Raw genomic sequence first — 27,525 nt, 5'->3', positions numbered from 1 at the left:
GTAGTATTATCCCCATTTCCTAAAGAAAAAAACTGAGCCTCAAAGGGTAAATCACTTGTGCAAATTCCCATCAATTCTAAGTTAAAAAGGACAGAACTCATCCTGGTTTTTGCAAGGCAAATGGGGTTAAATGGCTTGCCCAAGGCCACACAGCTAGGTAATTATTAAGTGTCTGAGACTGGATTTGAACCCAGGTACTCCTGACTCCGAGGCCGGTGCTTTATCTACTGCACCACCTAGCTGCTCCTCTAGAGCTCTTTCCATCAGTTATCCTACTTCTCTCTCCCTGAGACTTTCCCTTGTCCCTTCTGAGGGATTCCCGGCTCAGAGATACCTTCATCATTATCTCCAAACACAACTGTACAGAGCACTAGTTTGATGGTAGGAGTTTAGGGAAGATGCCATCCTTGGTCTTATGGGGTTCACAATTCATTAACGGGGTAGGTAAAAGATAAGAAATCATAATAACACACTGTATTATATGATAATATATTAGAGAAAATGGAAAAAGGCTATATAATATCCAAAGAGGGAAGTCATTACTGCCTAGGGAATGGGGAGGAGGGAGGTGAAAGACTTTCTGGAAAAGGTAACATTTGAGTTGGATTTTAAAGAATGAAGTGAGGCAGCTAGGTGGCACAGTGGACAGAGCCAACTGCCCTGGAGTCAGGAGTCCAGTCTTAGACACTTGATACTTACTGTGTGACCCCAGACAAGTAATTTAATTCCTTTACCTTGAAAACAAATAAGCAAAAAGAATGATTGACGAACCAACAAGTGGACATTCCATGTCTAGTATGAGTAAAGGCTAGAATTCTGAAGAGTATAAGACCTTTTTAAGGGAGAATAATCTGGTTTGGATGAAGGATAAAGAATTTAAAGGGGATAGACTCTCAGGATCATAAGATTGATAGCTGGAAGAGACCATAGAGATAGCCCATTTCAACTTCTGAATTTTACATATAGGAAAACTGAGATCCCAAGAGTATTAGTGACTTTCTCAAGTGCAAACAATTAGTAAGTGACAAAGTCAGAATTTAGACCCAGGTCTTCTGGGTACAAAGCCAGAAAGTAGAGAGAAAGCAGAAGGGAACCACATCACAGAGCGCATTGATGGCCAGGCAGAGGAATCTGAATTTTAATCTTGGATAATAGAAAGTCACTGAAGATTTTTGAGCAAAGGAATGGCATGAGAAAGAATAATCTGACACTTTTTGAAAGATGAATTTGAGGAGGAAGAGAGAAAAATCAGGAAGACCCTACCTATTAGGATGCTGTCGCAATGGTTAAATAAGGCAAGTGTGAATAAGGATAATGGCCCAAGGAACAAAGTTGGGATGGGCAGAGGGATGTAGCAGGGAACTGATGGAAGAGATAGATGTTGCAGAGAAGGAAAAGACAGGGGCTAAAGCATGATCAGCAATCCAAGAACCAAGGTGAGCTGGCCTGGGTGTCTCAGGAATCAGGCTCACCTGGTATAACTTTGGTTTATATTCAACTTGACAACATCTATTAATCATCTCTGGTATAAGAGACACTTTGGGGTCTCGAGACATGACCCGTGGAACCAACAGTACCACTAGGCCCTTCAAAAGGAATTTAATGCCCCAAACTAGCTTTGCCATGTTGCTCTATGGAATCCCCTGGCTCCAGGCCCTCATCCAAATCTCTTTCTTGTAAAGTTCACCAATAGCTCTTTTCAGGCTTGGTAGTAATTAGAGTTCTTCTCCAAGGGAAGTGGAGATCTTACCTAAAAATTTCCATTCTCCATTCTCTCACACACACTGGGTCTATCAACCTCCCTGACTCAGCTTCCCCCTGGGCGTTGTGAAGGACCAAGGGTGGGGACCAGGTTGGGGAAGGGCAAGAACTCTCTGCCTGATCCAGAATTATTCTTAGATTATATTCGGACTCCTCTATTAACAGAAAGGCTGGAAAATATAACCAAGGTTTGATTATATCCACTTGAAGGTTAATCACTGAACCAGACTGTCAGAACTTCAAGGGACCTCAGAGCGCATGGAGCCAATCCATACTTTGACAAAATTCCCCTCTATAATATCCCTAACAAGCAGTTATCCAGCTTCCTTTGAATACCTCCAGTGGCAGGGAGTAAACTACCTACTCTACTTTCCATTTACTACTAACCCATCCCTTTTCTTCCAGATTGACTACCACTTGTCTCTTTGAGATTTAATGATTTGGAACTTTGTCATATGATGGCAGACATTCCAGCTACATGAGGAATAAGAACGCAGATTGAACTTGAATATGAGCCCATCTGCATGGACAAGTTCACACAGGTTCTAGATGAGGAAGACCTACAAGAATGAACCTGTAGAGATCTGAAAGCTGAGATTGCAGTGTGATGTGTAGAGGTCTGTTTCCTTCTCATTTGCCATTTGATGAATAAATCAGATGTCTTTAAGGTCCTTTCAGACTCTAGCATTCTCTTCTGAGAGTCCTCTTAATTGTGACATTCTGTGTCTTAATGCCCTTCCAGTTCTAACATTTCATGTTCTATGACCCCTCTAGTTCTGATGTTCTAAGGCTCCTCCAGCTCTGACATCCAACTCTGACATTCTATGTTGTTCTAAGGTCTCTCCCAGTTCTGACATTCCATATTCTAAGATCCTTCTAGCTCTGACCTTCCATGTTCTGAGATCTTTTCCAGTTCTGATATCTCACATACTAAGGTCCCATCAGTTCTGAGGGGCTCTCCAAGCTCTGACATTCCATGAACCATCATCATGTAAAGGAACAAACAATGAAACATTTTAGGACTCTAATCATCTTAATGATCAATTGTGACTTCAGAGGACTGCAGAGAACATGCTTCCCGAGGTGGTACACTATAGGTGTGAAGTAAGGCCTACCTTGTCAGACAGGACAGATTAAATTGTTTTTCTTGAGTGGGCAGAATGATGATCTGATGATATTTGTCTTTCATTCTCAAAGAAGACCATGACCTCAGGGAAGTGATGCCATGAGAAGCTCACAAATTAGATTTGAGTGAGGGGGTGCTGTACTAAGTCACCAGCCTCACTTTCTCCTCCAGAACCATCTGAGTCCAATGGTCAGACATGAATCATGGCCCTGGATGCAAGACAATCAGAGTTAAGTGACTTACCCAAAGTCACGCAGCTAGTGTCAGAGGCTAGATTCAAACTACTTGACTCCAAGGCCAGTGCTCTATCCACTGTGCCATCTAACTTCCTGGGCAGATTCCAGGGGATGGAAAACAAGGTAAGGGTTGGGAGGGGGAGTCACTGAGAAGTAAGTGTTAGAAAAATGAGACATTTAAAAGGGGGGGAAAAAGCTTACCCTAGCAGTTCTCCAGGTAAACCACTAAAAAGAAGTATCAGGATTGTAGATCTCACTCTCATGAAATATGGAGAGCAGGAATAATTCATAATTTGGCGGTGATATCATGTCCTGAGAGCAATGTTTGCATTTTGTCACAGCTGGATCCCAAGTCTCTATTCAAAAAGTATAAATTGGTCGATTTCTATCAAAGAAGATAAAAGGATTTCAGGGAAGTTTCTCCATATTGCAAGTAATCAGAAAGCATGAAACAGGCCTTTAAAACAACCACAAAATGCCTTAAAGTGAAAACCAGGGTAGAAAGGGAATGTCACCTCTAAAGAAGCAGCTGCTTGTTCTCCAGGGAAAGAAATCCTAGAGCCCTGGGACTTGTCAGCTTTGACCATTCAGTAAGAAGAGAAGAAGAAGAGAAGAGCAGGGCTGTTTCTGAGGGGCCTGGAGGGAGCTGTATGATGACCTAATAACAAATCAGAGAGATCTGCTGGTCCTCTCAGGATGTGGATCTGAGATGGGATGGAAGACCTTCCAAGATATGTCAAACAAATCAAGGCTCAGTCACATGCACACAGAGAAGCTCTCTCTCTCTCTCTCTGTCTCTCTGTCTCTCTCTGTGACTGTCTCTGTCATACACATACACACACACACACACACACACACACCAGAATCCAAAATCCAAGCTCCATTATACAGTGCAGTATGAAAACAAATTATAAAATAATACCAAAAGAAGCAAGTCTGTTACTATTTATCCAACTTCTTTATGTAAATTAATAATATTAATAGCACCAAGGCAGCTAGTTTTTCAAACAGACATATACAAACAGGTGAACATTTCATATGTACACAGTCATTAAGTTATTAATTAGGTTCTTTATAAAACTTCTCTCTACATTAGTGTCTGGGGTCCCGGGGCAGGATCTGTCCCTGGGTAGTTGCAGTTACAGCCCAGTTGGGGGCTGGTCAGTCTGGCTGGGGGACCTCTTTCCTTTGAAGAGAGGGCCCAGTTTTGGGAGTGCTGGGGAGCAGCAAGTGCATTCAGTAGTCTCTGCAGTGTTCACTCCTTGTCTTTTAGAGGTCTTGGGGGCCTAGAGACCAGATGACCCCTAGAGTGACCTGGTTACAGGTGGGCCCGATTCACATTCTTGACTTGGGCCAGTGGAGTTCTCCTCAGTAAACCACAAGGAGCAGGATGTGGGCCTCTAGGCAGTATCACATACTCCTAGAGGATGCTGGCCAGTTCTGTAGAGTCCGTGTCAGAGCAGCCCGAGCTTCCTGCTTCTTCCCTGTATAGTCAAGAGAAGACAATGAGGTGGGAAATCATAGAAAATGCCCCAGTGCCCCTGGCCCTAACTCTCCTTCTAAGAGCTATGTCCTTGGCCATGAGGACTAGCCACCTTACTATACTACCCAGGCTGACCCCAGACAGTGAGACCAAGAGAAGAACATCATTTGAATCCAGTTATCTTGATTCTAATTCCAAAGTCATTTTTTGTTTTGCCATCTACACCAATATTTGACAAATATTTATTTTTAATTTTTGTTCATGTCTTGTTTTTACATCATCTCCATCTCTTTAATATATCCTTCACCAGAAGGATTGTTGTCATTGTTCAGTTATTTCAATCATGTCCTCAGCAAGTGGAGGATCCACATGCCTTTATCTGGCACTGGAGGCCTGGTACAATTGGACATTGCTCTCCATCTCCAGCCTAGGATCCTCCTCTCCCATCTCCACATTCTCTATTCCAGCTAGACCCAATTTATTTTTATCCATGCAAAGCCCAGGGCTTTAATGCCTCAATCTTCTTTGTTTACTCGGTTCTTACACCTAGAATGTCCTCCCACCCTTCTTCATCTGTTGCTTTCCAGGCATTCCTCCGAGTCCAATTAAAGTGTTATCTCCTCCAGGAAGTCTACCTGGATTTCTCTTGGCACTTCAGGACTGTCTCTCTTACACCTCTCCTATCCTTCAATAACCTCCCTAATGTACTTTAATATGTAATACTGGACAGTACAATTAGCTCTCTGGTGGCTTATTCACACTAAGTTGTGATCTCCATGAGGCCCATACCTAAATTTGGTATCTCTCCAATACTCAGCAAAGAGTCAATAAAGTATCAGCTTTTGTGGAGCATAGGAAGACTTGAACTGATACAAATGGAAATGAGCAGAACTGGGAAATTAGGAGTAGGCAACCTCCTGTCTGTGGGGCCATATTGGTCTAGTGTTGCCAAGGGAATTGCAGGTGGAACTTGAAGTTTGATAAATCTAGGTGCTTTTTAGAGATGAATTAATTAAATATTTGATCTGTGAAAGGTGTTATAACTATCCCAGTGGTTCTTTTTTTTATTTTTTTTTATTTTTTTTTGCAAGGCAATGGGGTTAAGTGACTTGGCCAAGGCCACACAGCTAGGCAATTATTAAGTGTCTGAGGCCGGATTTGAACTCAGGTCTTCCTGACTCCAGGGCTGGTGCTCTATCCACTGTGCCACCTAGCTGCCCCTATCCCAGTGATTCTTAGCAAAAAAAAAAAAAAAGTTCTTCACTCCTCTTATATAAATGACTATAAAAATCAGTTTGAACAAGTTTAGTCCTGAAGAAGAAAGATGAAACTGTACCCCCCACCTTCTTTGTAGAGGTAGGGAAGGAACAATGTATATGAAATACTGCATAGATTATCAGAGTTAGTTGATGTATTGGTTAGGTTTTTTTTTTAAGTATTGGTTAGTTTTTCTAACTTCTTTTTATTTCCCTCTCTGTTTTTTTTAATTTTTTGTTAACAAGTCTTCTAGGGCAGCTAGGTGGCACAGAGGATAGAGTGTCCGGTCTAGGGTCAGGAAGACATTTACTAGCTGTGTGACCCTGGGCAGGTCACTCTACCCTGTTTGCCTGAGTTTCCTAATCTTTAAAGAGCTGAAGAAGGAAATGGCAAACCACTCTAATATCTTTGCTAAGAAAGTCCCAAATCAGATCATGAAGTTTGGACATGACTGAAATGATTAACAATGACAACAAGGTTTCTCTTTCTGGTGAAGGATATATTAAAGAAATGGAGGTGGGGCGGCTAGGTGCTGCAGTGGATAGGGCACCAGCCTTGGGGTCAGGAGTACCTGAGTTCAAATCCGACCTCAGACACTTAATAATTACCTAGCTGTGTGGCCTTGGGCAAGCCATTTTAACCCTGTTGCCTTGCAAAAAAAAAAAAAAGAAATGGAGGTGATGTAAAAACAAGACATCAACAAAAATTTAAAATAAATATTTGTCAAATTATTGGTGTGAATGGCAAAACAAAAAAATGACTTTGGAATTGGAATCAAGATAACTGGGTTCAAATGATGCTATTGCTCTTAAAAGCTGTGTAACCAGGAACAAGTCATTTTCTCTTTTTTTTGAATTTTCTCATCCGTAAAATGGAATAAGAATCTTTACAACTACCAACCCCCTAAGGATTTTGTGAGGAAAGCAGCTTTGGAAACTTAAAGTACCAGAACAATGAACATTGTTCTTTTGTTTATACTTGTCTTCTAGCTACCCTGACCCTCCCTGCTCACCCAGCTGCCCATGGCTGCCCATGGTCAACCTGCCACCCAATATAGGCTTCTTACCTAATCACTTGCAGGGCCTTCTTATTTTCCCGACGTTTCTCTTCATCAATGGGATACAGCTTGAAGAGAAACAGCCCCAAGAGGATGAGCCCAATGGGAACAACAGTTACCAGAATCTTCAGAGTGAACTTGACAGTCTCTGGCTGGGAGCAGCCCCTGGTCAGATAGCCTGCAAAACTGGGGAAGGGAAAGGAAGGGAACAAAAAGAAGGCAGGGGAAAGGTTAATGCTGAGAACTCTTCTCTTCTCAGTCCCACTTCCAAACTCCCCTCCCCAAGGAAAGGAACCTGACAGGGCAGGGAGAGAGCCTTAAGCCAGTCACCCCAGGGACTCACTCACTCAAGGCTGAGAGTAGAGATGCCCAGGGAGACTCCAGAGGCAAATTTGGTGAAGAAGACATAGAAGGAAAAAAAAATGGGTTCATGTCCCCTGGCATTGGGTTGCTTCAGATGGAAGTCATCAATCACATCAGGCAGCATGGACCTGCAAGGACAATGACAGACCATGGTAAGAACAGAGACTGCTGGATATTAACATGAGGTTTACAAATAACTTTTCTAGCAACAACTCTAACATTTCCATGCATCAGAGCATGAAATCTGAGAGTTAGGGTGTGAGGTCCAAGCTTACACAGCCAGTAAATGAATGGGTCACTTCTTGAATTCCAGTTCTTACTTTACCCACCATCTAACCTAACATCACCCCCCCCAACCTTTGCAGGGTCCTCATTTTACATGGGGGGGGGTCAATTAGAGGGGAACATAGGTTTAGAGTTGGAAGGGACCTCAGCGGGTTATGAACTATCTCCCCCTTCCCATTTCAAGATAAGATAACAAAAGCTCATGGGGATGGATAGATCAGTCACTGGTATATAGATTTAGATTTGGAAGAACACTTCGAGAGCATCCAGTCTAAACTCCTATCTTATTGAGGGGAAACAAGATACAGAAAATGTTTCAGGGATTTGTGGAAGGCCACACAATTATATTAACTGACCCTCTTGCAAAGCATCCCTGGAATTCTCACTCACCAAGGCAGAAGAAAGGCAGCAGCCACACTGACGCCAGCAGCCACTGCCACCACGTAGGTGACAATCAAGTTACTCTCCATCAGGGCAACCAAGATGAGGAAGGGAACAGCTGACTGTGGGGGTGGGGATGAGTCCGGGGTCAGTAGGTACAGCTCACTCCTCCACCCTACTCCGAGGCCCTCCCCTACTTCCTCCCCAATTTGGTATATTTTGCTCTCCAGGCCTGTATTCCCTTGCCCAGTCCTGGCACTGAGGTCCTACATGTCCTTTAAATCCTTTAAATCCATCACCTTCCCCAGGCAGCCTGCTCTGCTCCCCTTTGTCTACCTGGGGCTTCCATCACTACCCCTCTCACTTACCGAGATGCCAACATATACAGCCATCTTCTTCCCAAAACGAGTTAGGAACCATTGCCAGATGGGGATGGTGAGGGTGGCTGACAGCTGGGGATGGAGGAAAGAGAAGTGCAGGATGAGCCAAGGGCAGCTCTTGAGCCAGAAAGGCAGATTCAACAGGCCCACATGCACTCTTGGCTAAGGAAGGAAGGTTGGGAAAGAGCTGCGACCTCCACTGGTTTGGGAGAAGGGGGTCCAGGTTCACTTTTCTGTAGCACTTCAGAATTTCTTGTGAGAGGTAATGCAGGAACCATCTTATAGATGAGAAAACTGAGGCCCATCAAGAAAGGGACTGAATTAAAGCTATAACGTCAATAGATGTCAGAGCCAGAATTCAAAGACAGTTCTCTCCTGACAGCATCTAGTACTCAGATTTGCCTACAAACTCTTTGAAGAATATGACTCTTCCAAAAGAAACAGTTTGGAGTCAGGGGAAAGAATAAAGTCATGTATCATCAATTGTATAATCTAGTAAATTAAGTCAAGAATATGTATTTGTCCTGTGGGTTCCTTCTCTACCTTCCACCAAGAGGATCCATCTCCACAGCCAAACTAGAATATTGGGGTCCAATGTATGAAGGCATTGCCTAGAGCATAGTCCCGGGATAGCAAGACCCAGGCTACCCAACTAGCTCTGACACTCACTAACTGTGTGACCTTGGGATGTTACCCCCTCCTCTTAGCCTCTATTTCTCTGGTCGTGACACACCTAGACACGTGACCTCATAGGGTTATTAATGAGGAAAACAAAAATAAAGCATTTCATAAAGTACTATAGAAACAAGAGGAATTACATAGACATATCTGAGTGCCTATGCCTGGGTCTCTACTCCTCTCAAATCACTGGCTCTAGAACACAGATGGGAACACGAACACACACACACACACACACACACACACACATACACACACACAGACACAGAGACAGACACAAACACACACACACACACACACACACACACACACACACACACAGAGTGTGGTTTCTTATTCCCACCTCTGCCTGTCTGCTAGATGCAGGAATAAAGAATTCCCTGTTCTCTCCCTCTCTGGGCCCCTGGCCCCCTCCCCTTGCAGGCCTGCCCACCAGCCACAGCCAAGTCTCCTCCCCAGCCCCCTCCCCCAGAGTCCTGGTCTGGCTCTCTCTGTAGCACCCCTGGATGTAGGACCCACCATGATGGCCAGGAGCAGATTCTGAAACTCATTTCGGAAGCCCAGGGTATAGGTGCAGAACAAGGCGAAGTTTCCTTCTACCAGCTGGTATGGGAGAGAAGGATACTTTCAGTAGCCAGTCCTTCCTCTCCCAATGCTACCCGGTCCCCCCAAGCTCTGAACCTCTCGAACTCCAACACTCCTTGTCCCTCGAGTGGAGCTTGGGGGGCCTGCTGCTCTAGTCACTCTTCCCTTCCTCCCTGCCTCCTTCCCTCCCTCCCTACTTCCCTTCCCTTCTTCCTCCCTCTCTCCCTCCTCCCATGATCTTACCATAAAGGCTAGAGAGGTGAACAAGAAGCCTGCGATGAGTTTGATATAGGGGCCATGGTTCATGACCAGACGGAGCCCTCGGAAAAAAGAAGGGGGCTGCTCCTGTTTCTTCTCACAAGGCTCTAGGGCACAAAGAGGGAATGGAAGTTATTGGTGAGGGGGGCCATAAACAACAAGCCCTCAAATCTGGCCTAAGACACTTAATAATTACCTTAGCTATGTGACCTTGGGCAAGTCACTTAACCCATTGCCTTGCAAACAAAACAAAATAAAACAATCCCCAGGAGTTCCCTCTCCACATCCATAAGGCAAAGACCTCAGGCCCCCATTCAGTCAACCCTAAGCCCAGATGGCCTCCAGTCAAGTTCTACCAATACCTGCCCTTGAGCCTGAGGGTACAAGGCCCTTGGTTTAGGGGGAAGGAGGGAGGACAACCACTTCGGCACTCACCCATACCTCTAGCAAAACCTGCCAGGGTCATGCCCAGGACAAGAGGAAAGTGTTAGGAGAGCCAACTCTAAAGCTCAAATCTGCTCTCCAAGTTTTGGAAGCCTAGAAGTCCTGGGAAAAGAGTAATAAGACTAGACTACAGGCTCAATCCTTGGGAAAGAAATAAGAATCTCCTTTGGGTGACAATGGGAGAGGGGATGAAGAAGAGGATCTCCTAAGATTCTAACACTCTGGGGCTAGAAAGATCATAAAATTTAAAGTTAAAAATGATCTTATATGATTTAATCCAATTGCCTCATTTTACAGATGAGGAAACTAAGGCCCAGGGGAGAAGCCCAGAATCAGAAAGTTAATTACAAAAACAGATTTATATCTTAGATACCACTTACTCTACCTCTGAGATATGAGAGAGAGAGAGAGAGAAAGAGAGAGAGAGAGAGAGAGAGAGAGAGAGAGAGAGAGAGAGAGAGAGAGGAGAAGAGGAGAGTCTAGCCCAAGGTCACAAAAGAGTTAGTTAATGGCAGGACTGGGACTGGGTCATTAATCTTAATGAGTTCAAACCCCAGACATCCAGTGATCAAGGGCTCCAGGCATCACATTTTCCTCCCTCATCCCTGCTTGGTATCTCTTCCCCTCTCTCCCTTCTCCTCTTCCCAACCCCCTCACCTCGGTGCTCCTGCACACCCAAGGACAAGATGACAGCACAGAGGACATAGATGGAGGCGATGACGCCAGCAGCCAGCATGTAGGCATTTTTCTGTGGAGGAGAGGAAACATGGTAGAGGAGGTAAAACAGGCCTGGAGCAGATCAATCCCCTTTGAGCTATGCAAAGTTTGTTAAATTAGAGGTAGAGTTTAGAGGAAAGATAAAAGGGAAAGGTTCTATAGAAGGGCCAGTGGACTAGGAAATGATGGAACTGGAAAAAAATGAAAGATGGAGGGGTAAAGAAAGAGGTGAAGGGGATAGGGAGAGAGGAAGGAGGGAGAGGGGGGAAGAAGGAGGGAGAGAAGGAGGACAAAAGGGAGGGAGAGGAAAGTGAGAGGGAGGAAAGAAGAGAAAGGAGGGAAAGGAGGAGAGAGGTGGATGAGGGGGAGAGAGAGAAGAAAGGAGGGAAAGGAGGAGAGTGAAAAGGAGGAAAGGAGGAGGGAAAGAGAAAAAAAGAGGAGAAAAACAGGAAGGGAATGGGCAGAAGGAGGAAGGGCAGAAAAAAATGAGGGGAAAGGGAGAGGAAGAATCAGGAGAATTTGAGCAATTGTTTGAACAATAGGCTGCTACTTCAGCAGAACCATAATATTCTAGCTTTCTAGAAGAAATTAAATAATTGAAAGAAATTATAGGAACCACCAAGAGCAATTTAATGACGACTCCCCTCTCATTTGGAACCAGAGGCCATGCTAATCCTACTCTCAGATCTGACCAAAGTTCTCAGCCTGGAGCATCCCTGGTCAAGCTAGACCTCTTCTGTCATTGGTGAGTTCTTCTATTATGGGTATCTCCTTTGTGATGACTTCATCACCATGAGTCTGCCTCCCCGAATTTCTTCCCAAACCTCCCCTGGTTTGTGTCTCCCCAATCCCTCTCAGATTGTCACTAGCTCCTTGAGGGCAGGGACTGACTTTAAGACAAGTTTTCCTTTTCTTTTTGGTTGGCAGCAGGACAGTATAGAAGAATGAGTATTTCATTTGGAGGGAGAAGACCTTGGTTCAAATTTCAGATGTATTTTTTTCAAAGAATCACAGTTGGGATGTTACTGAAAAATATATAAAACTCTGAGACCTTGGAAAAGATCATTTGATCTCACTGGCCCCCTGAGAAGGATGATAGGGTTGAATTAGATGATCTGTAAGATCCCTTTTGGCTCTAAAGCCCATGAGTCTATTTTCCCAGTTCTTTTCCCAGTGATACTGGGCAGCTGGCATTTCACTACTCTGGTGAACTAGGGCAGCTAGTGCACAGAAGGTCAGACCCAGAGTAAAGAAGACTCATTTTTCTGAGTTCAAATCTGACTTTAGACCCTTTCTAGCTATGTGACCCTAGGCAAGTCATTTACCCTGCTTGCCTCAGTTTCCTCATCTGTCAAATAAGCTGGAGAAGTAAATGGCAAACCATTCCAGTGGCCAAGAAAACCCCAAATGGGGCCATAGAGAGTTGGACACAACTGAAAGGACCAAACAATAACACAGGGTTTTTGATTATTATCAGTTCCATTGAAATCCCTGATACATGGAATCCCTTGGATCCTGAGGGAGTCTGAGGTCGGGGTGGGGGATAGGTCTCACCGTGTCACTCAGGGAGTTGGTAGCCTGTGTTTGATTCACCTCCTCTATGATCATGTCGGGATCTTGAATACAAGGAGTGTCCACTTTGCCCACAATTTGCCCTTGAATGGCAGTGCCCAACACTGTACCAAGCACTTCCACAGTCATCCCTGATGGTAAAATAAAAAACAAAGGTGGTAATTGAGGCCCATCCTGGAAAAAGGGAACCCATAGGGCAAAGAGCAAGACTAAGACTTTTCCAGAGTTCATATTCCCCACCCCACCCTAGGGAAAAACAGGGAGCTGGTTCAATGGACTTGGGAGGGGCAGCTTAGAGTCCTTTGGGAAGGGGCACTGAGGTGCATCAAGGGACCTTGAGCTTAGGGATTTGAGGTTCAGCAAGGAGACAAAGGACTTACGGTATGCTGTGGCTGAATCCCTTTCACTCTGTTCTGTGCTGATAAACATGGTCAGTGCTGAGTATGGGACATGGAAACACTGAAAGAGAGAACCTGAGGTCAGTCAATGTCCCAAGGAGAAGAATTCTAATCCCTCTTTCAGGCAAGAAGACTTTTGGTACCAATCACATGCCCCCTTAGGCCCTCCTTTATCCAGGCTAAACATCCCCAGTCTTTGTATGGCACAATATGAAGCACTCTTCTCTCCCTGATTCTCTTCCTAGCTTGTCAATACCCTTCCTGAGATGACTCCAAAAACTGGCCCCAGTACTCCTGATGTAATCCGACTCCCATCAAGATGCCGTCTAGCCAGGGGAACAGGAGGGCAGCACACCAGAGGAGATAGGCCCTCGATTCTCTCAGAGGTCTGTCATATACCAAATATAAGGGAGCTTCTCCAAACAAGACAGCTTGGGTAGCAGAAAGAGCACAGGGTTTGAAACCCCATTATGTGGATTTTAATTTAATCTCTGCTATTGTCTAATCTGTGTGATTTGAGGGTCAGTTTCTCCTTCTCTCTGTGTCTCAGTTTCTCCTTCTGAAAAATGAAAGTTTTTGGCCCAGAAGATCTTTAAGAGATCTTCTAACTCTGACACCCTTACCCACCTAAGTGAAAGAATCCCAGAGGGCAGGGCGAAAGGGATTCTGGAATTCAGGTCACTCTGACTTACCGTCACCAATGTCTCAAAGAGGCAATAGAAGACCAGGTACCACAAAGCCTGGTTCCTTGGAAAGTCTGGCACGAACCAAATGAGAAAATAGGCAATCACAGCCAGTGGAGTAGAGAAGATTATCCTTGGGGGAAGAAGCAGGGAAGTCAGTAAGAGGAGTGAGTGAGGGAAGAGAAAAGACCCCAAATCTCTTCTCCTATTCCATTCACCTCCCTGTAAACTCAGCACTGTAGATCCCTATCCTTTGTTCTATCCCTAGAGAAAAATCAGAAGAGTAGAGGGTCTCCCTCGCTCCCCCCCATGCTGAGGTAGAAGGGGATATTTTTCCCTCTAAAACCATAAATCCCAGAATCCAAGTCCTAAGCAGTAGTAGAAAGTACACCTGATTAGATCAAGATCAAGGGTCAAGGCTGTGTGACATAAGAAATTCAATTTACCAGTGTGGGCCTCAGTTTCCCTATCTGTAAAAAGAAGAAGGTTGAACTAACAACTTCTTATGCTTCTTTCCAGCTCTAAATCCTATTATACACTTGACTGGAGGATGGAATGGGGTTTAAGGCTGGCTCATAATCCTGGCGGGGTGGGGGTGGGGGGTGGAGGGGGATGGGGAAGAATTTGGGTATTAGAAAAAAACAAAAAGCTGGCTTTATATAGTGCTTGAAATTTTACAAAGCACTTTTCTCATAACAACCCTGTGAAGCAGCATGGCATAGAGGGAAGAACCCTAGATTTGGTGTCAGAAAGCTGACACCTCTCTCTCTCTCTCTCTCTCTCTCTCTCTCTCTCTCTCTCTCTCTCTCTCTCTCTCTCTCTCCTTATCTCACTGTGATATCCCTGACAGACTTCCCCCAGTGAGAAGCCCCAGGGAATATAGGATTCCTTAAGCTGAGATAATAGGTGCTGGGAGAGAAGGTCCAGACAGTCTGGTTTCTTAGAGAACTTTATGAGAGGAAAGATGCCTCCTAGCAGAGCTGCAAATGGGGAAGATGTCTTCCAAGTTGGATCCTGCTCACTTGATTCTTCATTTCCTAAATAAATAAAATTGAAAGACCAGCCCCGCTCTCCCCCAGTGAGCTGGAAGGATAGGAGGGTAGTCAGCCTAGACCTCCTGGAGCAGGGAAGCCAAGGTGCAGAAGACTTGTCTCACTTGTGGGTCCTACCGAATTCCTCTGGTTCTCAGGGTTTCGGGCCGACCCTGCCCTTCTGGAGAAAGTTGGAGCTTTTTGGGTTGGGAGCATCTTACCACAAGGAAACCTCAACCCAGTATGGTAAAAAAAAAAAACAGCTGAGGTTGGGCAGTGGGGCAAGGAGGAAAGCAAATTAAGGGACTGCCATCTTCTCAGCTTGCCTGCCAACCAAGGAAATTCAGTTGTAGACAGAAACTCAGAGAACTTGTGGAGTCCCTAAGAATAGGTTTGGAGAATTTCAATGGTCTACAGGCAGGCTCTCATCTTAGCATCATTCTAGATGTTGTAACTATGTGGTGATAAATCACTTCTCTCAGAGCCTGCTCCCCCACCTGTCAAATCCCTGGCTTTAAAAATCATAGTTAGGTGTTCCCATTCTAGCGCGACCTCCTCCTTGTGGCTTCCTCTCCTGATTGGTGAACTCCTAGCTGGAATCAGCAATTTGTGTGGGGCCTCAGGAGGGTCAACTCACTGTTTGCACTTCACCTCCTGGCCAGCTGGATACCCTATCCTTTCTTCCTACCTTGCAGTTTTCCTTTAAGTGTTCTTTCCCCCTTGAGAATGGAAGCTCCCAGAGGGCAGGGATTGCTTTGTTTGCTTGTATCTGCCAGTGTTTGACTCATACCAGGATTGACTTATATATCTCTTTCCTCATTTTACTGATAAGAAGGCACTGAGTGGAGATGGATCTGGACTCAAAGTCATACAGGAGATAAAGAGCAGAGCCAGAATGCAAATGGACTCCAAGCCTAGTGGCTCTTCCCAAAACTTTCCCCAGAGGATTGCTCAATCTGACAATTATGAGTTTTTATTTCTACAATCCTATCACCACTGCTTCAACTACTACCGCTATTACCACCACCACTACCACCATTACTATGACAACTACTACCAGCACCACCACTACCACCACCACCACCGTGACTACTGTTATGCATTGGCTAGATGCTGAGGATACAGACAAAAAGCAAACAGTTCCTGTCCTCAGTGAGTTTATATTCTAACTGGGAAGACACCATGGACACAACATCACCTCAAGATAATCCAGAGGAAGAGAAGGGGCACATGGGTGGGGGAGGGGAGCGCAGCAAAGCCCTGCCAACCTGGAAGCACCAGACTCCAGTCTTAGTGTGGGGAGGAAGAGAGAAGGTGACCTAGGTCCAGGGAAACCTCTAGAAAGAGCTTATAGTTCAGGGAGGAACCAGTCCATCTTTAGGTTTCCTGAGGCTAGAGGGCCAATAAGGAATATTTCTCAATACTCTACCCAGGAGGAGAGCTTGCCAGGACAGAGCCCTGCAGGCAGTCCCCAGGCTTCTTCCTGGGCATGGGCTGAGGCTGGCACTCATTCCCTCTACCCACTCTGCCCCCACCCCCTTTTGTCAGCATCACCCTGACTCCTTCCAGGGATGTGGAGAGAGCCTAGAGTGAGCAGAAGCCTCTGGCTGGTTGGCCGGCTTTCCTCAGCCACCGAGGCAGAGGAGTTTGACCGCGAGTAACCCCTGACCTCGCCCAGCTTGGGGACCAGCCCCCCAGACACACCCTGCCTCACCATTGGCTGGGCTGGGTGGGGAGATGCCTAGGGGCCAGAGCCACACCTCTTCTTTGAGTCACTGCCAACCCAACCCAGCTTGGAGTTGGCTTCGCAGTCTCCCTCCTCCAGTGCCCCCTCCCCAGCTCCAGCCCTGGCCCAGACCAGGCCTGGACAAATCAGGGGATCATGAGATTTCTTAAGAAGGATGCAGATTGCTGAGTCCAATCCTTTTTCTCTTAGAGAGAAGAAAAGTAGGATTGCCACAAGAGAAATGACTTGTCTAAGGTCCCACCATCAGAAGGTGGAGGAAGTAGCATTTTTCAGCCCCAAATCAGTTCTCCTAACTGCCCCTTCCAGTCCCAGGCCAGGCCAGAGCCCAGGAGGACATGAAGTCCGGGTGGAGGGGGCAGCGGAAGCAGGTGAAGAATGACCACTATAAGAAAAATAAACGCCCCCAAAGTGTGCTCATCCTGGGGGGATCTGGATCAAAGACTTGGCCTGAGGACCTGGCTCTGAGATGGGGTAACTGCCTGGGAAAGGAAGCCAGGCAAGGGGAGGGAAGGGCTGGCCAAACCTTTGAAGGCAGGAGACCTAGGTGGGGGGTCCCAGGGGTGAACAGGCCCAAACAAACAAGAGGCACACCCTGCTCCCCACCAAGCTCCAGGCAGGATGTCCTGGAGGGAACCTTTCCCGCTCCCCCCCCCCCCCAGTCCAGACAGCAGTCTGTTCATTCAGGATCATAGGATTCTAAACCTTAAAAGGACTAAAATTTAACGTAGTCTAAACCCCTCTCTTTTAGAGAGAAGGAAACCAAGGCTCAAGAAGGGGAAAATGTTTTGTCCAAGGTTATAAAGTTGGTAAATAGATAAAATTTGAACCCAGGACGCTGATGTCAAATCTAGGGATCCTTTTACTTCTTTGCATCTGTCCAGGCCATCTCCTGCTGCAGTCTGTTTTCTGCCACTTCCCTTCTTCATTTCTCAAACAATCAGACAAGGAATTAAAGCCCTTTCAGAAAAATCCTGGGGGCTGGAGAAAACCTGAAGACTGCTTAACCAGCCCTTCACCCACAGGCACCAACCCTGACTGCCCACAGCTTTGTTGTATACTGGTCAAAAGCAAAAAAGGGCCAGTGAAGAGGGGAAGAATGCAAACAGAACTCCTAAGTCTAAGAAGAAAGCTTTGCAAAGTAGGTATTCCTCTCCCCTCCCACACTTCACAGTAAGCTAAGGGATTCTGGGACTTGGAGGCTATCACTTATGGGGCCCAGGAATGCCCTAGGAATATGAAAGGGAAGACTTTGAATTTCAACATTATTTGGGGCAGAGGAGACTTCCCCAGCTGATACTGGGTTACACGCCTACAGGCTTAGACTGCTAGCCAAGTAAGCAAGAAAGAGAAATTGGAGGGTCTAAGCCCTAGGCACTGTGCCCAGTCTGCTTGGAAGAGGACATCTTGGCTGGGCTCCTATGCCAACCACAGGGGAATGACCAGGAGCTCCCTGTGAATAAGCAGAGGTGAGGCAAAGGGATCAAGAGTACAGGTCCTAGGCCTGGTTACAACATCACCAAGCTGCTTACCTAAAACCCAGATCAGCCCTAGACCCAGCTCCTACGTCATGCTTCCCCCTGGGACACTTGGAACTTTGGAGCTTGGTCCATCAGCACAGGTAACAAGTACACAGGCTGTCCAACAAGGTTGGGGGGGGGGGAGAAGGACATCAGTTTAAATAATGGGGGAAGGGAACAGGGAAGAGGGTTGTCTTCTTACCAGGGCATCAGACGTCCCAAGCGACTCCAGGAAGATTTGCTGATGCAAAATCCTACCAAGGGGTCAGTGATGGCATCCCAGGCACGACCCACAAACAGAATGATGGAAGCAGAGAAGGGGTCCACCTAGCACAAGTTTGAGGAAGAGATGATGAGAAAGGAAAGATCTGAGTTCCAGTGATCATCCTAAGCCTCAGGGTCCTCCTTATATCCAATAATCAAAAGGCAATTACATTACTAGTGTAATGGATCTCAGAGAGGACATATATTAGGTCTAGACCTTTTTGGTCTAGTCTTTTTCATTTGTGTCCCACACTTCATGACCCCATTTGGGATTTTCTTGCAAAAGAAACTGAAGTACTTTATCTTTTCCTTCTTTAGCTCATCTGAAAGATAAGGAACCTGAGGCAAAAAGGGTGAAGTAACTTGTCCAGGGTCACACAGCAATGTCTGAGACTAGATTTGAATTCAGGTCTTCCTGACTCTTGGTCTGGTGCTCTATCAACTGCATCACTTAGCTGCCCCACTAGAGCTACTACTAAAAAAATGATTGTTGAATAAGAATAGGATCAGTGTGGGAAGAGTTCTTAAAGGTCCCCTCATGTATCCCCATAATTTTACAACTAAGGCCCAGAGAGCTTAGGTGACTTGACTAAAGTGGCAGAGCTAAGTTTCAATTCCAGGTCCTGTAACTCCAAATTCAATTTAGTTAACAAACATGTTTTGAAGAGTCTATATGATATATGTTGAAAGAAGAAAGAAAAAAAGAAAGTGATAGAAAGAAAAAGAAAGAAAAAGGAAGGAAGGAAGGTAGAAAGAAAGAAATAGAAAGAGATAGACAACAAAGAGAAAGAAAGAAAGAAAGAAACAGAAAGGAAGGAAGGAAGAAAGAAAGAAAGAAAGAAAGAAAGAAAGAAAGAAAGAAAGAAAGAAAGAAAGAAAGAAAGAAAGAGAAAGAAAGAATCCTTGCCTTTGAAAGTATTATTCTAGGGAAATCTATCCTCTCTAATATCAATCATCATATTCAAGGGTATACTTATAAATGTTTAATAACCAGTTCTGAGGTTTAATTTACATTACTAACATTTTCTCTATCTTTCTTAAACCTAGACTATCAACAAGCCAATGAATCAAGACCTGATTTTTGGCATTTACCAATTTTCAACGTTTAAAAGCTCATCTTGGAAATTTAACAAAATCTCCAAAAACAATTTGAGCTGGCTCCAATACAGTCCCACCAGCTCTTACTGATACAGAGCTTTATGGTTAGAAATCACCTTCACAGAAGTTAATTTTCATGTGATCCAAACAATTTTATATGTTAGTGAAGAGAATGGACCTGGGGTTCAGTGGGTTTAGAAAATACTCACTGAAGAAATTTCCTATGGCCATGCATACTGACTTGACTCTGTAACCAACAATCCTAGGAAATAACCCTGGATCTGCCCAACCTGAAGCTGTTAGCATGGTTCTCTTTCTCCACTCTGTCCTGTGAGATATACTTGTCCCAAACAAGAACAAATATTAACCCCGTTTTTCAAAGACACCCTCACGGACACAAAATCATGAAAGAAGATTGGGTAACTACAGTGTTAAATTTGCTGAATTCATATCCTAATTCTGCCACTGATTATGTGACCCTAGGCAAGTCATTTCTGGACTTCAAAGGTTCATCTGTAAAATTAGTGGGGGTGGCATCCAAGATTCTTTCCATCTTTAAATCTATGCTTCTCTGATCTGCCCACACACAAACCTAACGATGCTTTCTGATTCTCCTAACATTTTACATAACATTACTTTAATGACTCTTTGGAATTTTATGGTTAGCAAAGCATTTTCCTCACACCAGCCAGGAGAGGTGGGTGGCATGAAAGGTAGGTATTTCTTTAGAGAGATGGGGGAAGTGGAAGAGAAGGGAATAAACATTAATATGATGCTTTCTATGTCCTAAGCATTTTACAGATATCTCATTTTAGCCTCACAACAACCCTAGGAAGTAGATCCTTTTATTCCCGTTTTGCAATTAAGGAAATTGAGGCATACAGAGGTTAAGTGACTTGCTCACTGTCACATATCTAATAAGTGTCTGATATGAACTCAAATCTTCTTGACCTGAGGCATGATGTACCACCCATATGCCTAAATAGGCATAGGGATGCTTTCCTTTATGCTCCAGAGCCTTCCCAACTGGTTTCTCTACTCCAAAGCAGTACAGCCTATGAAATGTGTCACCTTTCCTCAAGAACTTGGAACTCATCAACTCCCCTACTAAAAAGCCTTCCATAGCTCCTCATTGTTTGCTTGTCAAGGTCCTTTATGACTGACCTTAGGCACGATGGAGGACTAGGGATCTTGTCTATTATACTCCAGAGACTTTCCAACTGGTTTCTCTACTCCAAAACAGTGTAATCCTTCTTAAAAAAGAACTTGGAACTCATCAACTCCCCTACTTAAAAACCTTCAATAGCTCCCCATTGCCTGGTAGTCAAGGTCCTCTATGATTTGTTCCCACCTTAATTCTCTTTCCAAGAGAATACAAAGCACATAGGCCATAGAACTTATTGAGAAAAGCTTCATGACAATATTAACTATACCTTGTACTTCAGCCAGGCTGACTGGTCCTCATTGTCTGAGCACATATACCACACAAAGTCCCTAACTCCAGGTTTTGGCTCTTATGCTTAACTCCTTCTTTATCATCCTCTAAGATCACATCCAGCCTTCAAAGGCCAACACACACACACACATACACACCAGTCCCAGTTTTTCCAGGAAGCCCTCCCAGGAAGCTCACAGTAATCACTTCCTTCTCTGTCCTTTTATAACTCAGATAGTCAGGACTTAACCTTAGTGGGATGTACAGGACAGAATCCTGGCCTGAAATCAGGAATTCTGGTTTCAAGCTTTGGTTAGCTAGGTGACCTTAGGTAAGTCACTTCTTTCTCTAAGCCTGAGTTTCTTCATCTGGAGAATGGGAAAAAAAATAATACTTTTCTATCACCTTCATTATAAGGCTGAAAACCTTAAAAATGAATACTTAAGAAAACCCTGTTATAGGAATGAGAGCTTTTATTGGCTATAATTATTTATTTTCTCTTTCCCATCTGCACTGTTCCTTCATAATTAGTAATCATTTCTTATACTTCACTGACTGTATGAGAGAATTTCTGGTATGGGGATTCACTCCATGGGTGTAGAGAGTCTCTCCATCACCAATGTGGGGATTCCCTCCCCCCAGCAGTCACCCATCACTATATTGCCTGGGATAACAGAAGTACATGAAGGAGCCAGTTATGGAGGTTAAATTTTACAAAACTAGTGGGAGTTTGGAGGGAGGTGGGTATTGGGATTTGAAATCAGGTCTTTACAATTGCAAAGGACCCATGACGAAAAATGCTATTTGCCTCCAGAGCTGATGATCTCAGAATGGAGAGAGAAGTATACCTTTTCCACTTTCTTTATATTTCTTTCTTTTTTGTGTTTCTTTTTTGCAACAAGGCTGATTTAGAATTATGTTTTTCATGACTTGATATCATATTGTTTGCCTTCACTGTCGATGGAGGAGGAGTGGGAAAGAGAGAGTACTACTCTTTCTTTCTAGCCTCCTTTAGCATTAGCCCATTGGGGGCAGCTAGGTGACTCAGTGGCTACAGCATCAGACCTGGAGTCAGAAGGACCTCTTTTCCTGAGTTCAAATCTGATCTCAGAAACTTATTAGTTGTGTGACCCTGTTTGCCTCACTTCCACTTTTAGAATCCTTTCTTGTTTTCAGTCATTGACTCTTCAGGATCCATTTAGGGTTTTCTTGCCAAAGATACCAGAAGTGGCCTGCCACTTTCTTCTCCAACTCATTTGACAGATGAAGAAACTGAGACAAACAGGGCTAAGTGACTTGCCCAAGTAAATCTCTGAGGGCAGATTTGAACTCAGAAAGATCAGTCTTCTTGACTCCAGGTCAGAGCACTACTTAGCTGTCCAATGAGTCTTTAGTTTTTTTCCAAAAACTCATTTCTAATGCCACCACCTCCTACAGGAGATCTTCTCTGTTTTCTCCACCAGCTTACTAGTACTTTCCCCTAAAATAAGCTTGTATATATCTGGCATTTACTTTATATCAAATTGGTTGTCTCCCCAGATAGGATAGAGCTTCTAGAGATCAAAGACTGCTTCTGTTTTGCCTTTGTATACTCAAGGGGTAGCACAGTGCCTACCTTATTTGAAGGTGCTTAAGAAATCTGATAGTCATAGTAGAAAGAACAGCAGACTGGGAGGCAGAAATCTTAGGGGATGGGGAGGGGTGGGCATCCTGGATCTAACCCTTAAGCTGGGTGACCTCTGAGCCAAGTATTTTTCCTCCTGAAATCTCAACTTTCTTTACTTTTAGAATTAGACTAATAATTCTATCCAAGGTCTATAAAAATTAAATCACCACAGCAAATGGAGTTGTCTGCCTCTCTCTCACTCCTAGTCCTCATCAAAGAGATTTCTGGTCAAAGCTTAGCCTGGCCTTTCTCAATATTCATGTAAATATTTGATTGCCTCTTTCCTTCCTGACTTCTCTCCTTCCTTCCTTCCTTCCTTCCTTCCTTTTCTTTTAAAAAATCTTAATAGTATCTTATTTCAACATTTATTCTTGTAAAGTTCTTTGAGTTCCAAATTTTTCTCCCTCCCTCCCCAAGATGGTAAACAATCTGATAGCAGTTATACAAGCACAATCATGTTAAACATATTTCCATATTAATCATGTTGTGGAGGAACTATTCTTAATTTGCTCATTCCCCCTTCTCTCTGTCTCTGCCTCAGTTTCCCGTTTGCAACAGAGACCCAAAAGTCATTGAGAAGAAAGCACTTTTAGGCATAAGTTATGTGCCCCTTCTACTGGGTTTCTGAAGTAGAGAGGTCTCTGTGGCTTCCTCAGCTGGGAAAAAGGGTCAGATACCTCCCAAGCAATGTCTCATTACCTTCTGGGGAAATCAATTCAGTGTCACATTCTGTCTTTCCTCAGAACAGGCGAAGTATTCCCAGAAGAGGCAGTGCCCCCTGCCAGAAGTATGGAGGATGGGCTAGGTTGGGCCTGGCACCAGATGCCTCCTAGATGGGCTCAGACACTGCTGCCCTCTCAGAATTTCAGTGTTCTAGTTCCCAGCCTCCTCCCCCATCTCCAGTGGGGGGAAAGGGGTCAACCCTCCCCATCAGCTAACAGCCACTCCTGAAAGCCCTATGCCAAGGCCCCTGCTTGCCCCTAAGCCAGGGACACAGTGTGCCCATCTCTTTTTGGAACAAATCGATCAACCACTACCAACAGGCAGGCTCCCCTCTGCTGACCCCCTCCTTGACAGGCCCACAATTATCCCTATATCCTTCACTCCCTGCTTCTTTCAACAATTACAATGGAATGGGAGAAACTATTCTTAATTTTCTTCTCCTCTCTCCACCTCCAGCCCCATCTTCATCTGTATGCCTTTGGAACAAATATAATCTAGGGCTTCTCTCAATTATTTTTGAGGGGATAGGATCTTCCAATGGTCAAACATCTAGGACTCAGACAGATCTGTGTTTGAATCCTACCTCAAATACTAATTAGCTAGGTGACTAGCTAAATCCTCCTCAGCCTCAGTTTCCCTTTCTCAGCTCTAACAACCTTTGTTCTCAGGTTTTTCCCAGCTCTTACACCTTTGCTCTCAGATCTTTTCCAGCTCTAACATCCTGTGCTCATAGGTCTTTCCCAGATCTAATATCTTGTGTTCTCAGGTCTTTCCCCCATTCTGACACCCTTTGTTCTCAAGTCTTTCCCAGCTCTAACATCCTATATGCTCTAAGGTTCCTCCCAGTTCCAACACCCTGGACTCTCAGGTCCTTCAGAGGAAAGGAGTAAGGAAATGGAAAGATGAGGGCAAGTCCATTCCCTTGGCACCCATAATACTCAGGACCACCCTAGAATCAGCAACACTCACCTGAGCCACATCCAACAAATAGATTTGAAGGAAGAAGCCCAGAGCACACCCAGTGATCTGGTAGGGAGCACCCCCAACAGCATAGCAGAGTTTACTGCAGATGGTCAGCTTCTTGGACCCATCCTTCTGTAGGGAAAGGAAGCAGTTCAATGGGGTTTGTCCAGCAAGTCCTCATCAGAGCTCAAGTTCCCAGGCCAGCAAGGAAGTTTTGCAGGGTCCCTCCCATAGCTCAACAGGTACCCTGGTTTTTCATTACCTCCCTTCTCCCATACAGGCAGGACACTCTTCACTTTGAGAAGAGACAAAGACAGAAATGTTCACTTCTTGATACTGGGAGCAGGGAAATGAAGAATGGCAAAAAAAAAAAAAAAAAAAAAAAAAGGAAAAGAGGTAGGAAGGAAAGATCTGTGACTTTTGCTTATCCTGACTCCTTAATTTAGCGGGCTTCAATTTTAGGATTAACCTAAGGGTTTTACTCCCCACCCCACCCCCCAACCCATGTCCTACCTCCAGACCAAAGACAGCAGAGAGGACACTAGGGCATAAGGGAAACAGAGCAGGGAGCAGGTTCCAACAGCCCAACCAGTCCTTGCCTGGTTCTGCCACAACTTGAAAATCCTCTCCAAGGCATTTGGGACCTGGGCCCAATCCCACCTCCAGGCACCCACCCAGGGCCAAGTCCCACTCTCCCTTATCTTTAGATCTATTTCTAAGGGCTGAGGGGAAGCCAGGTTCAGGACTTCAGCCCTCTAGGCCTAGGTCTAGAGCTGCTTCCTTCCATCTGGTGGGTCAAGGTCTCTTTAGTGGGTCCTACAGTACTAGTAAGTACTAGCTCCTAGTAAGAGGTAGGGATAGGGCTGATGCCCAAGAAAGCAAATCCAGTCCAGGCCTCCAAGAACCTCTAGGCCCTAGGAACTTCACTGGGAGTTGGGGAGCGGGGGGAGTTTCCCGGAATCTGGAAGGAGAATGTTCTCTAGTCCATCTGAAGTGGTCATTAAGAATTGTTCCTAATGATAGGAGCTCTAACTCAACCTCACAAGCTTCCTTGAGGTCTCTTGATTGCCCTCAGAAGATTAAACTTCTCCACTGGGAATTCTTTAAGGGCAAAAGGTTTGGTCTCATTTAAAGTATGACTGTCCACTCTCTTCAGTGGGTATTTAATACTTACTGAATTGAATGACATTAGTCTTCCTGCTTTAACCTTCCCCCCCCCCCCCCCAGAGGACTCAAAGGCTGAAAACCCAAACCCTGAATTCTGTAGCCAGCTCAACCACCAACTCTAATTCTGGTCTGTGGGTAGCTTCCTTCCTATCCCTGCCCTATTCCAATCTGTAAATTGACAGAATGCTCTCCAATTTTGACTATCTTGAGGGCAGAGGTGACTTGACTAAACTCCTTCCCAAGGCTTGCTACACAGTAGGCACTTAACACGAAATGATATTTCTATGTCTCTTCCAGCCCCGAGTCTGAAAGGGGGTGGGTGAGTGGGTGGGTGAGTGGGGGGGGGTGGAATGGCATGTTGAGGCAGGACCGTAGGGGCAGAAAAGTAGGATTACTCATCGTGGGTGGATTAATAGCTGAGGTGGGAGCCCCTTCAGAGGAGCAATTAATAAAATTAAAAGGTAAAGACAGTCATCTCAGAATTCCAGGCTCAGCTTCCCCAGCCAGGCCTCCCAAGCAGTTGGGGGCAAGAGAGTAGTCCTCCCCAAGACCCCCTTCCCCAGCAGTTATTAGAAGGGGGGGAAGGGGCTGAAGAGGGCCGCAGGGGGCAAGCAAGAGACAGATGCCCGGCCTAGCCCAACCCCATGCACAGGAGTCTGCTTCTAAAATTAATTCGAGAAGCCCCAGGAATGGGCGGGGATGGGGAGTGGTGGGGACACCACCCAGACCCTGTAGGAGAGGAAGACAGGAGGCTGGAGGAGGCAACTCCGGGTCTGGGCAGAACCCCCGGGGGACCCCACGACTTTCCCAGGACCCAGATGGGAGCCAGAGCAGCCTCTGAGCAGCCTCAGCCCCTCTCGGGCGACACGCAGAGCTGAGCCTTCCCCTCCAGCTCCTCTCCATCCTTTGCAGCACGTCTCCTTTAAGAACGGTGCCCCTGTCCTTATCAATGAACTTGAGGGTCTAGTCAGGCTGAGAAGCCGGGTCCGGGAGCCTGGATTCGGGCTCCTAGCCGCCCCTTGGGTGGCTCCGGGGCTTCGGAAACCGAGAAGCCGGGCCGGATGAAGGAGCGGAGTCCTAGCACCACGTGGAGCTGGCAGCCGGCGGGCCACGCTACCCAAGGAGGGAGAGGAAGGGGCGGGCGGCCGGGGGGGGGGGGGAGGCTGTCGGCTGCAGCCCCCCGCCCCACCTGAGCTGGAGCTCAACCTGTGCCCCCCACCCCGATGCCCCTGGAGCCGCACCCTCTCCCCCCCAGTGCCCCGCGCAGTCCCGAGCCCCCGCCGGCCCCTTCCTTTGGGGGCAGGACTCTCGTCGCCCTCCCCGCCCCCAACTCTTGTCCTCACTCCGCCTGCCCAGTGGCCCCGTTAATCGTCCGACCCCTTCCCCCACGCAGTCCGCTGGAAAGCGGACTCTCGGCATCCTTGACCTCCCAGGCGGGACCTGCCCTTCTCCCCATCCCGCCCATAACCTCTCCATCAGGGCGCCCCCACCCCGAGCCCTCATCCTCCAGAGCCCCCCTCCTTACCCCCCCTCCACAGCCCCCTCCCCTGCCCCCATCCCCTCTCCCCTACATTTCTTCCGCGCCGCCCCGCAGACCCTCCCCCGGCCCCACAGCCGCCGCCACCACCTGCTCCCCTTTTTCGAACCAAGCCGATCCCTGCTCCTCTCGCTGCTCCGCACGGCCCCGGCCCCGCAGCCCGGTCCCCCGGACCCGGCTGGCCCCGGGCCTCTGGGCTCCCCCAGACTCGTGTCCTCTTTGCGGCCCCCGCTGCCCCCTCGCCCCCTCCTCACCTGAGGCCGGCCTTTCTCCTGGCCTCGCAGGATCCCGGCGGGGAGCAGCCCGGCGGCGGAGCCGCTCTCCGCGCCCTCGCCTTTGGCCATGGCCCCGGTCGGAGCGGCGCTGGGGCGCGGGGGCCGCGCTCGGCTGGGGCCGCGGGACGCGAGGCGGGCGGCGGAGCCGGCAAAGCGCTGTCTGCCCGCCGCGGCTTGGGCTTGCCAGCCCGTGTGCGCGAGTGCGACTGACCGCTCGTCTTCCCCGGTTTTCCTCCGACTTTCCCTCCTCCTTTCTTAATGACTTGCCTCGCAGGCCCGCCCCCTGCCAATCAACGAGTCCTGCCCCCCGCCCCGCCTCGGACTGTGGCCCCACTTTCGGCGATGCCCGGGGCTCCCGGATTTCCTCCGATGCCCACAGAGCCTGGGCAAACGCTTAGCACCCCTGCTACTTCCTGGGCCCTTTGTCCTTCCTTCCTC

General features: G+C 46.5%; 1 protein-coding gene across 1 annotated transcript; it reads right to left on the bottom strand.

The window, feature by feature from the left end:
• Positions 1-4,054: 4,054 nt before the first annotated feature.
• Positions 4,055-27,300, bottom strand: MFSD2A (MFSD2 lysolipid transporter A, lysophospholipid). Its single transcript, XM_074217627.1, has 14 exons — positions 27,067-27,300; positions 24,115-24,240; positions 18,162-18,286; positions 13,674-13,797; positions 12,964-13,042; positions 12,566-12,714; positions 10,952-11,042; positions 9,836-9,957; positions 9,527-9,610; positions 8,318-8,401; positions 7,959-8,071; positions 7,268-7,411; positions 6,930-7,106; positions 4,055-4,607 (listed from the first exon to the last, which is right to left on the bottom strand). Exons 1-14 carry the CDS (start codon positions 27,154-27,156, stop codon positions 4,544-4,546), a joined length of 1,572 nt encoding a protein of 523 aa, XP_074073728.1. The 5' UTR covers positions 27,157-27,300; the 3' UTR covers positions 4,055-4,543.
• Positions 27,301-27,525: the final 225 nt, after the last annotated feature.

The sequence above is a fragment of the Macrotis lagotis genome, chromosome 1 (genome assembly GCF_037893015.1).
Source record: "Macrotis lagotis isolate mMagLag1 chromosome 1, bilby.v1.9.chrom.fasta, whole genome shotgun sequence".
Classification (NCBI taxonomy): Eukaryota; Metazoa; Chordata; class Mammalia; order Peramelemorphia; family Peramelidae; genus Macrotis; species Macrotis lagotis.
This window is presented reverse-complemented; position numbering and strand designations above follow the sequence as displayed.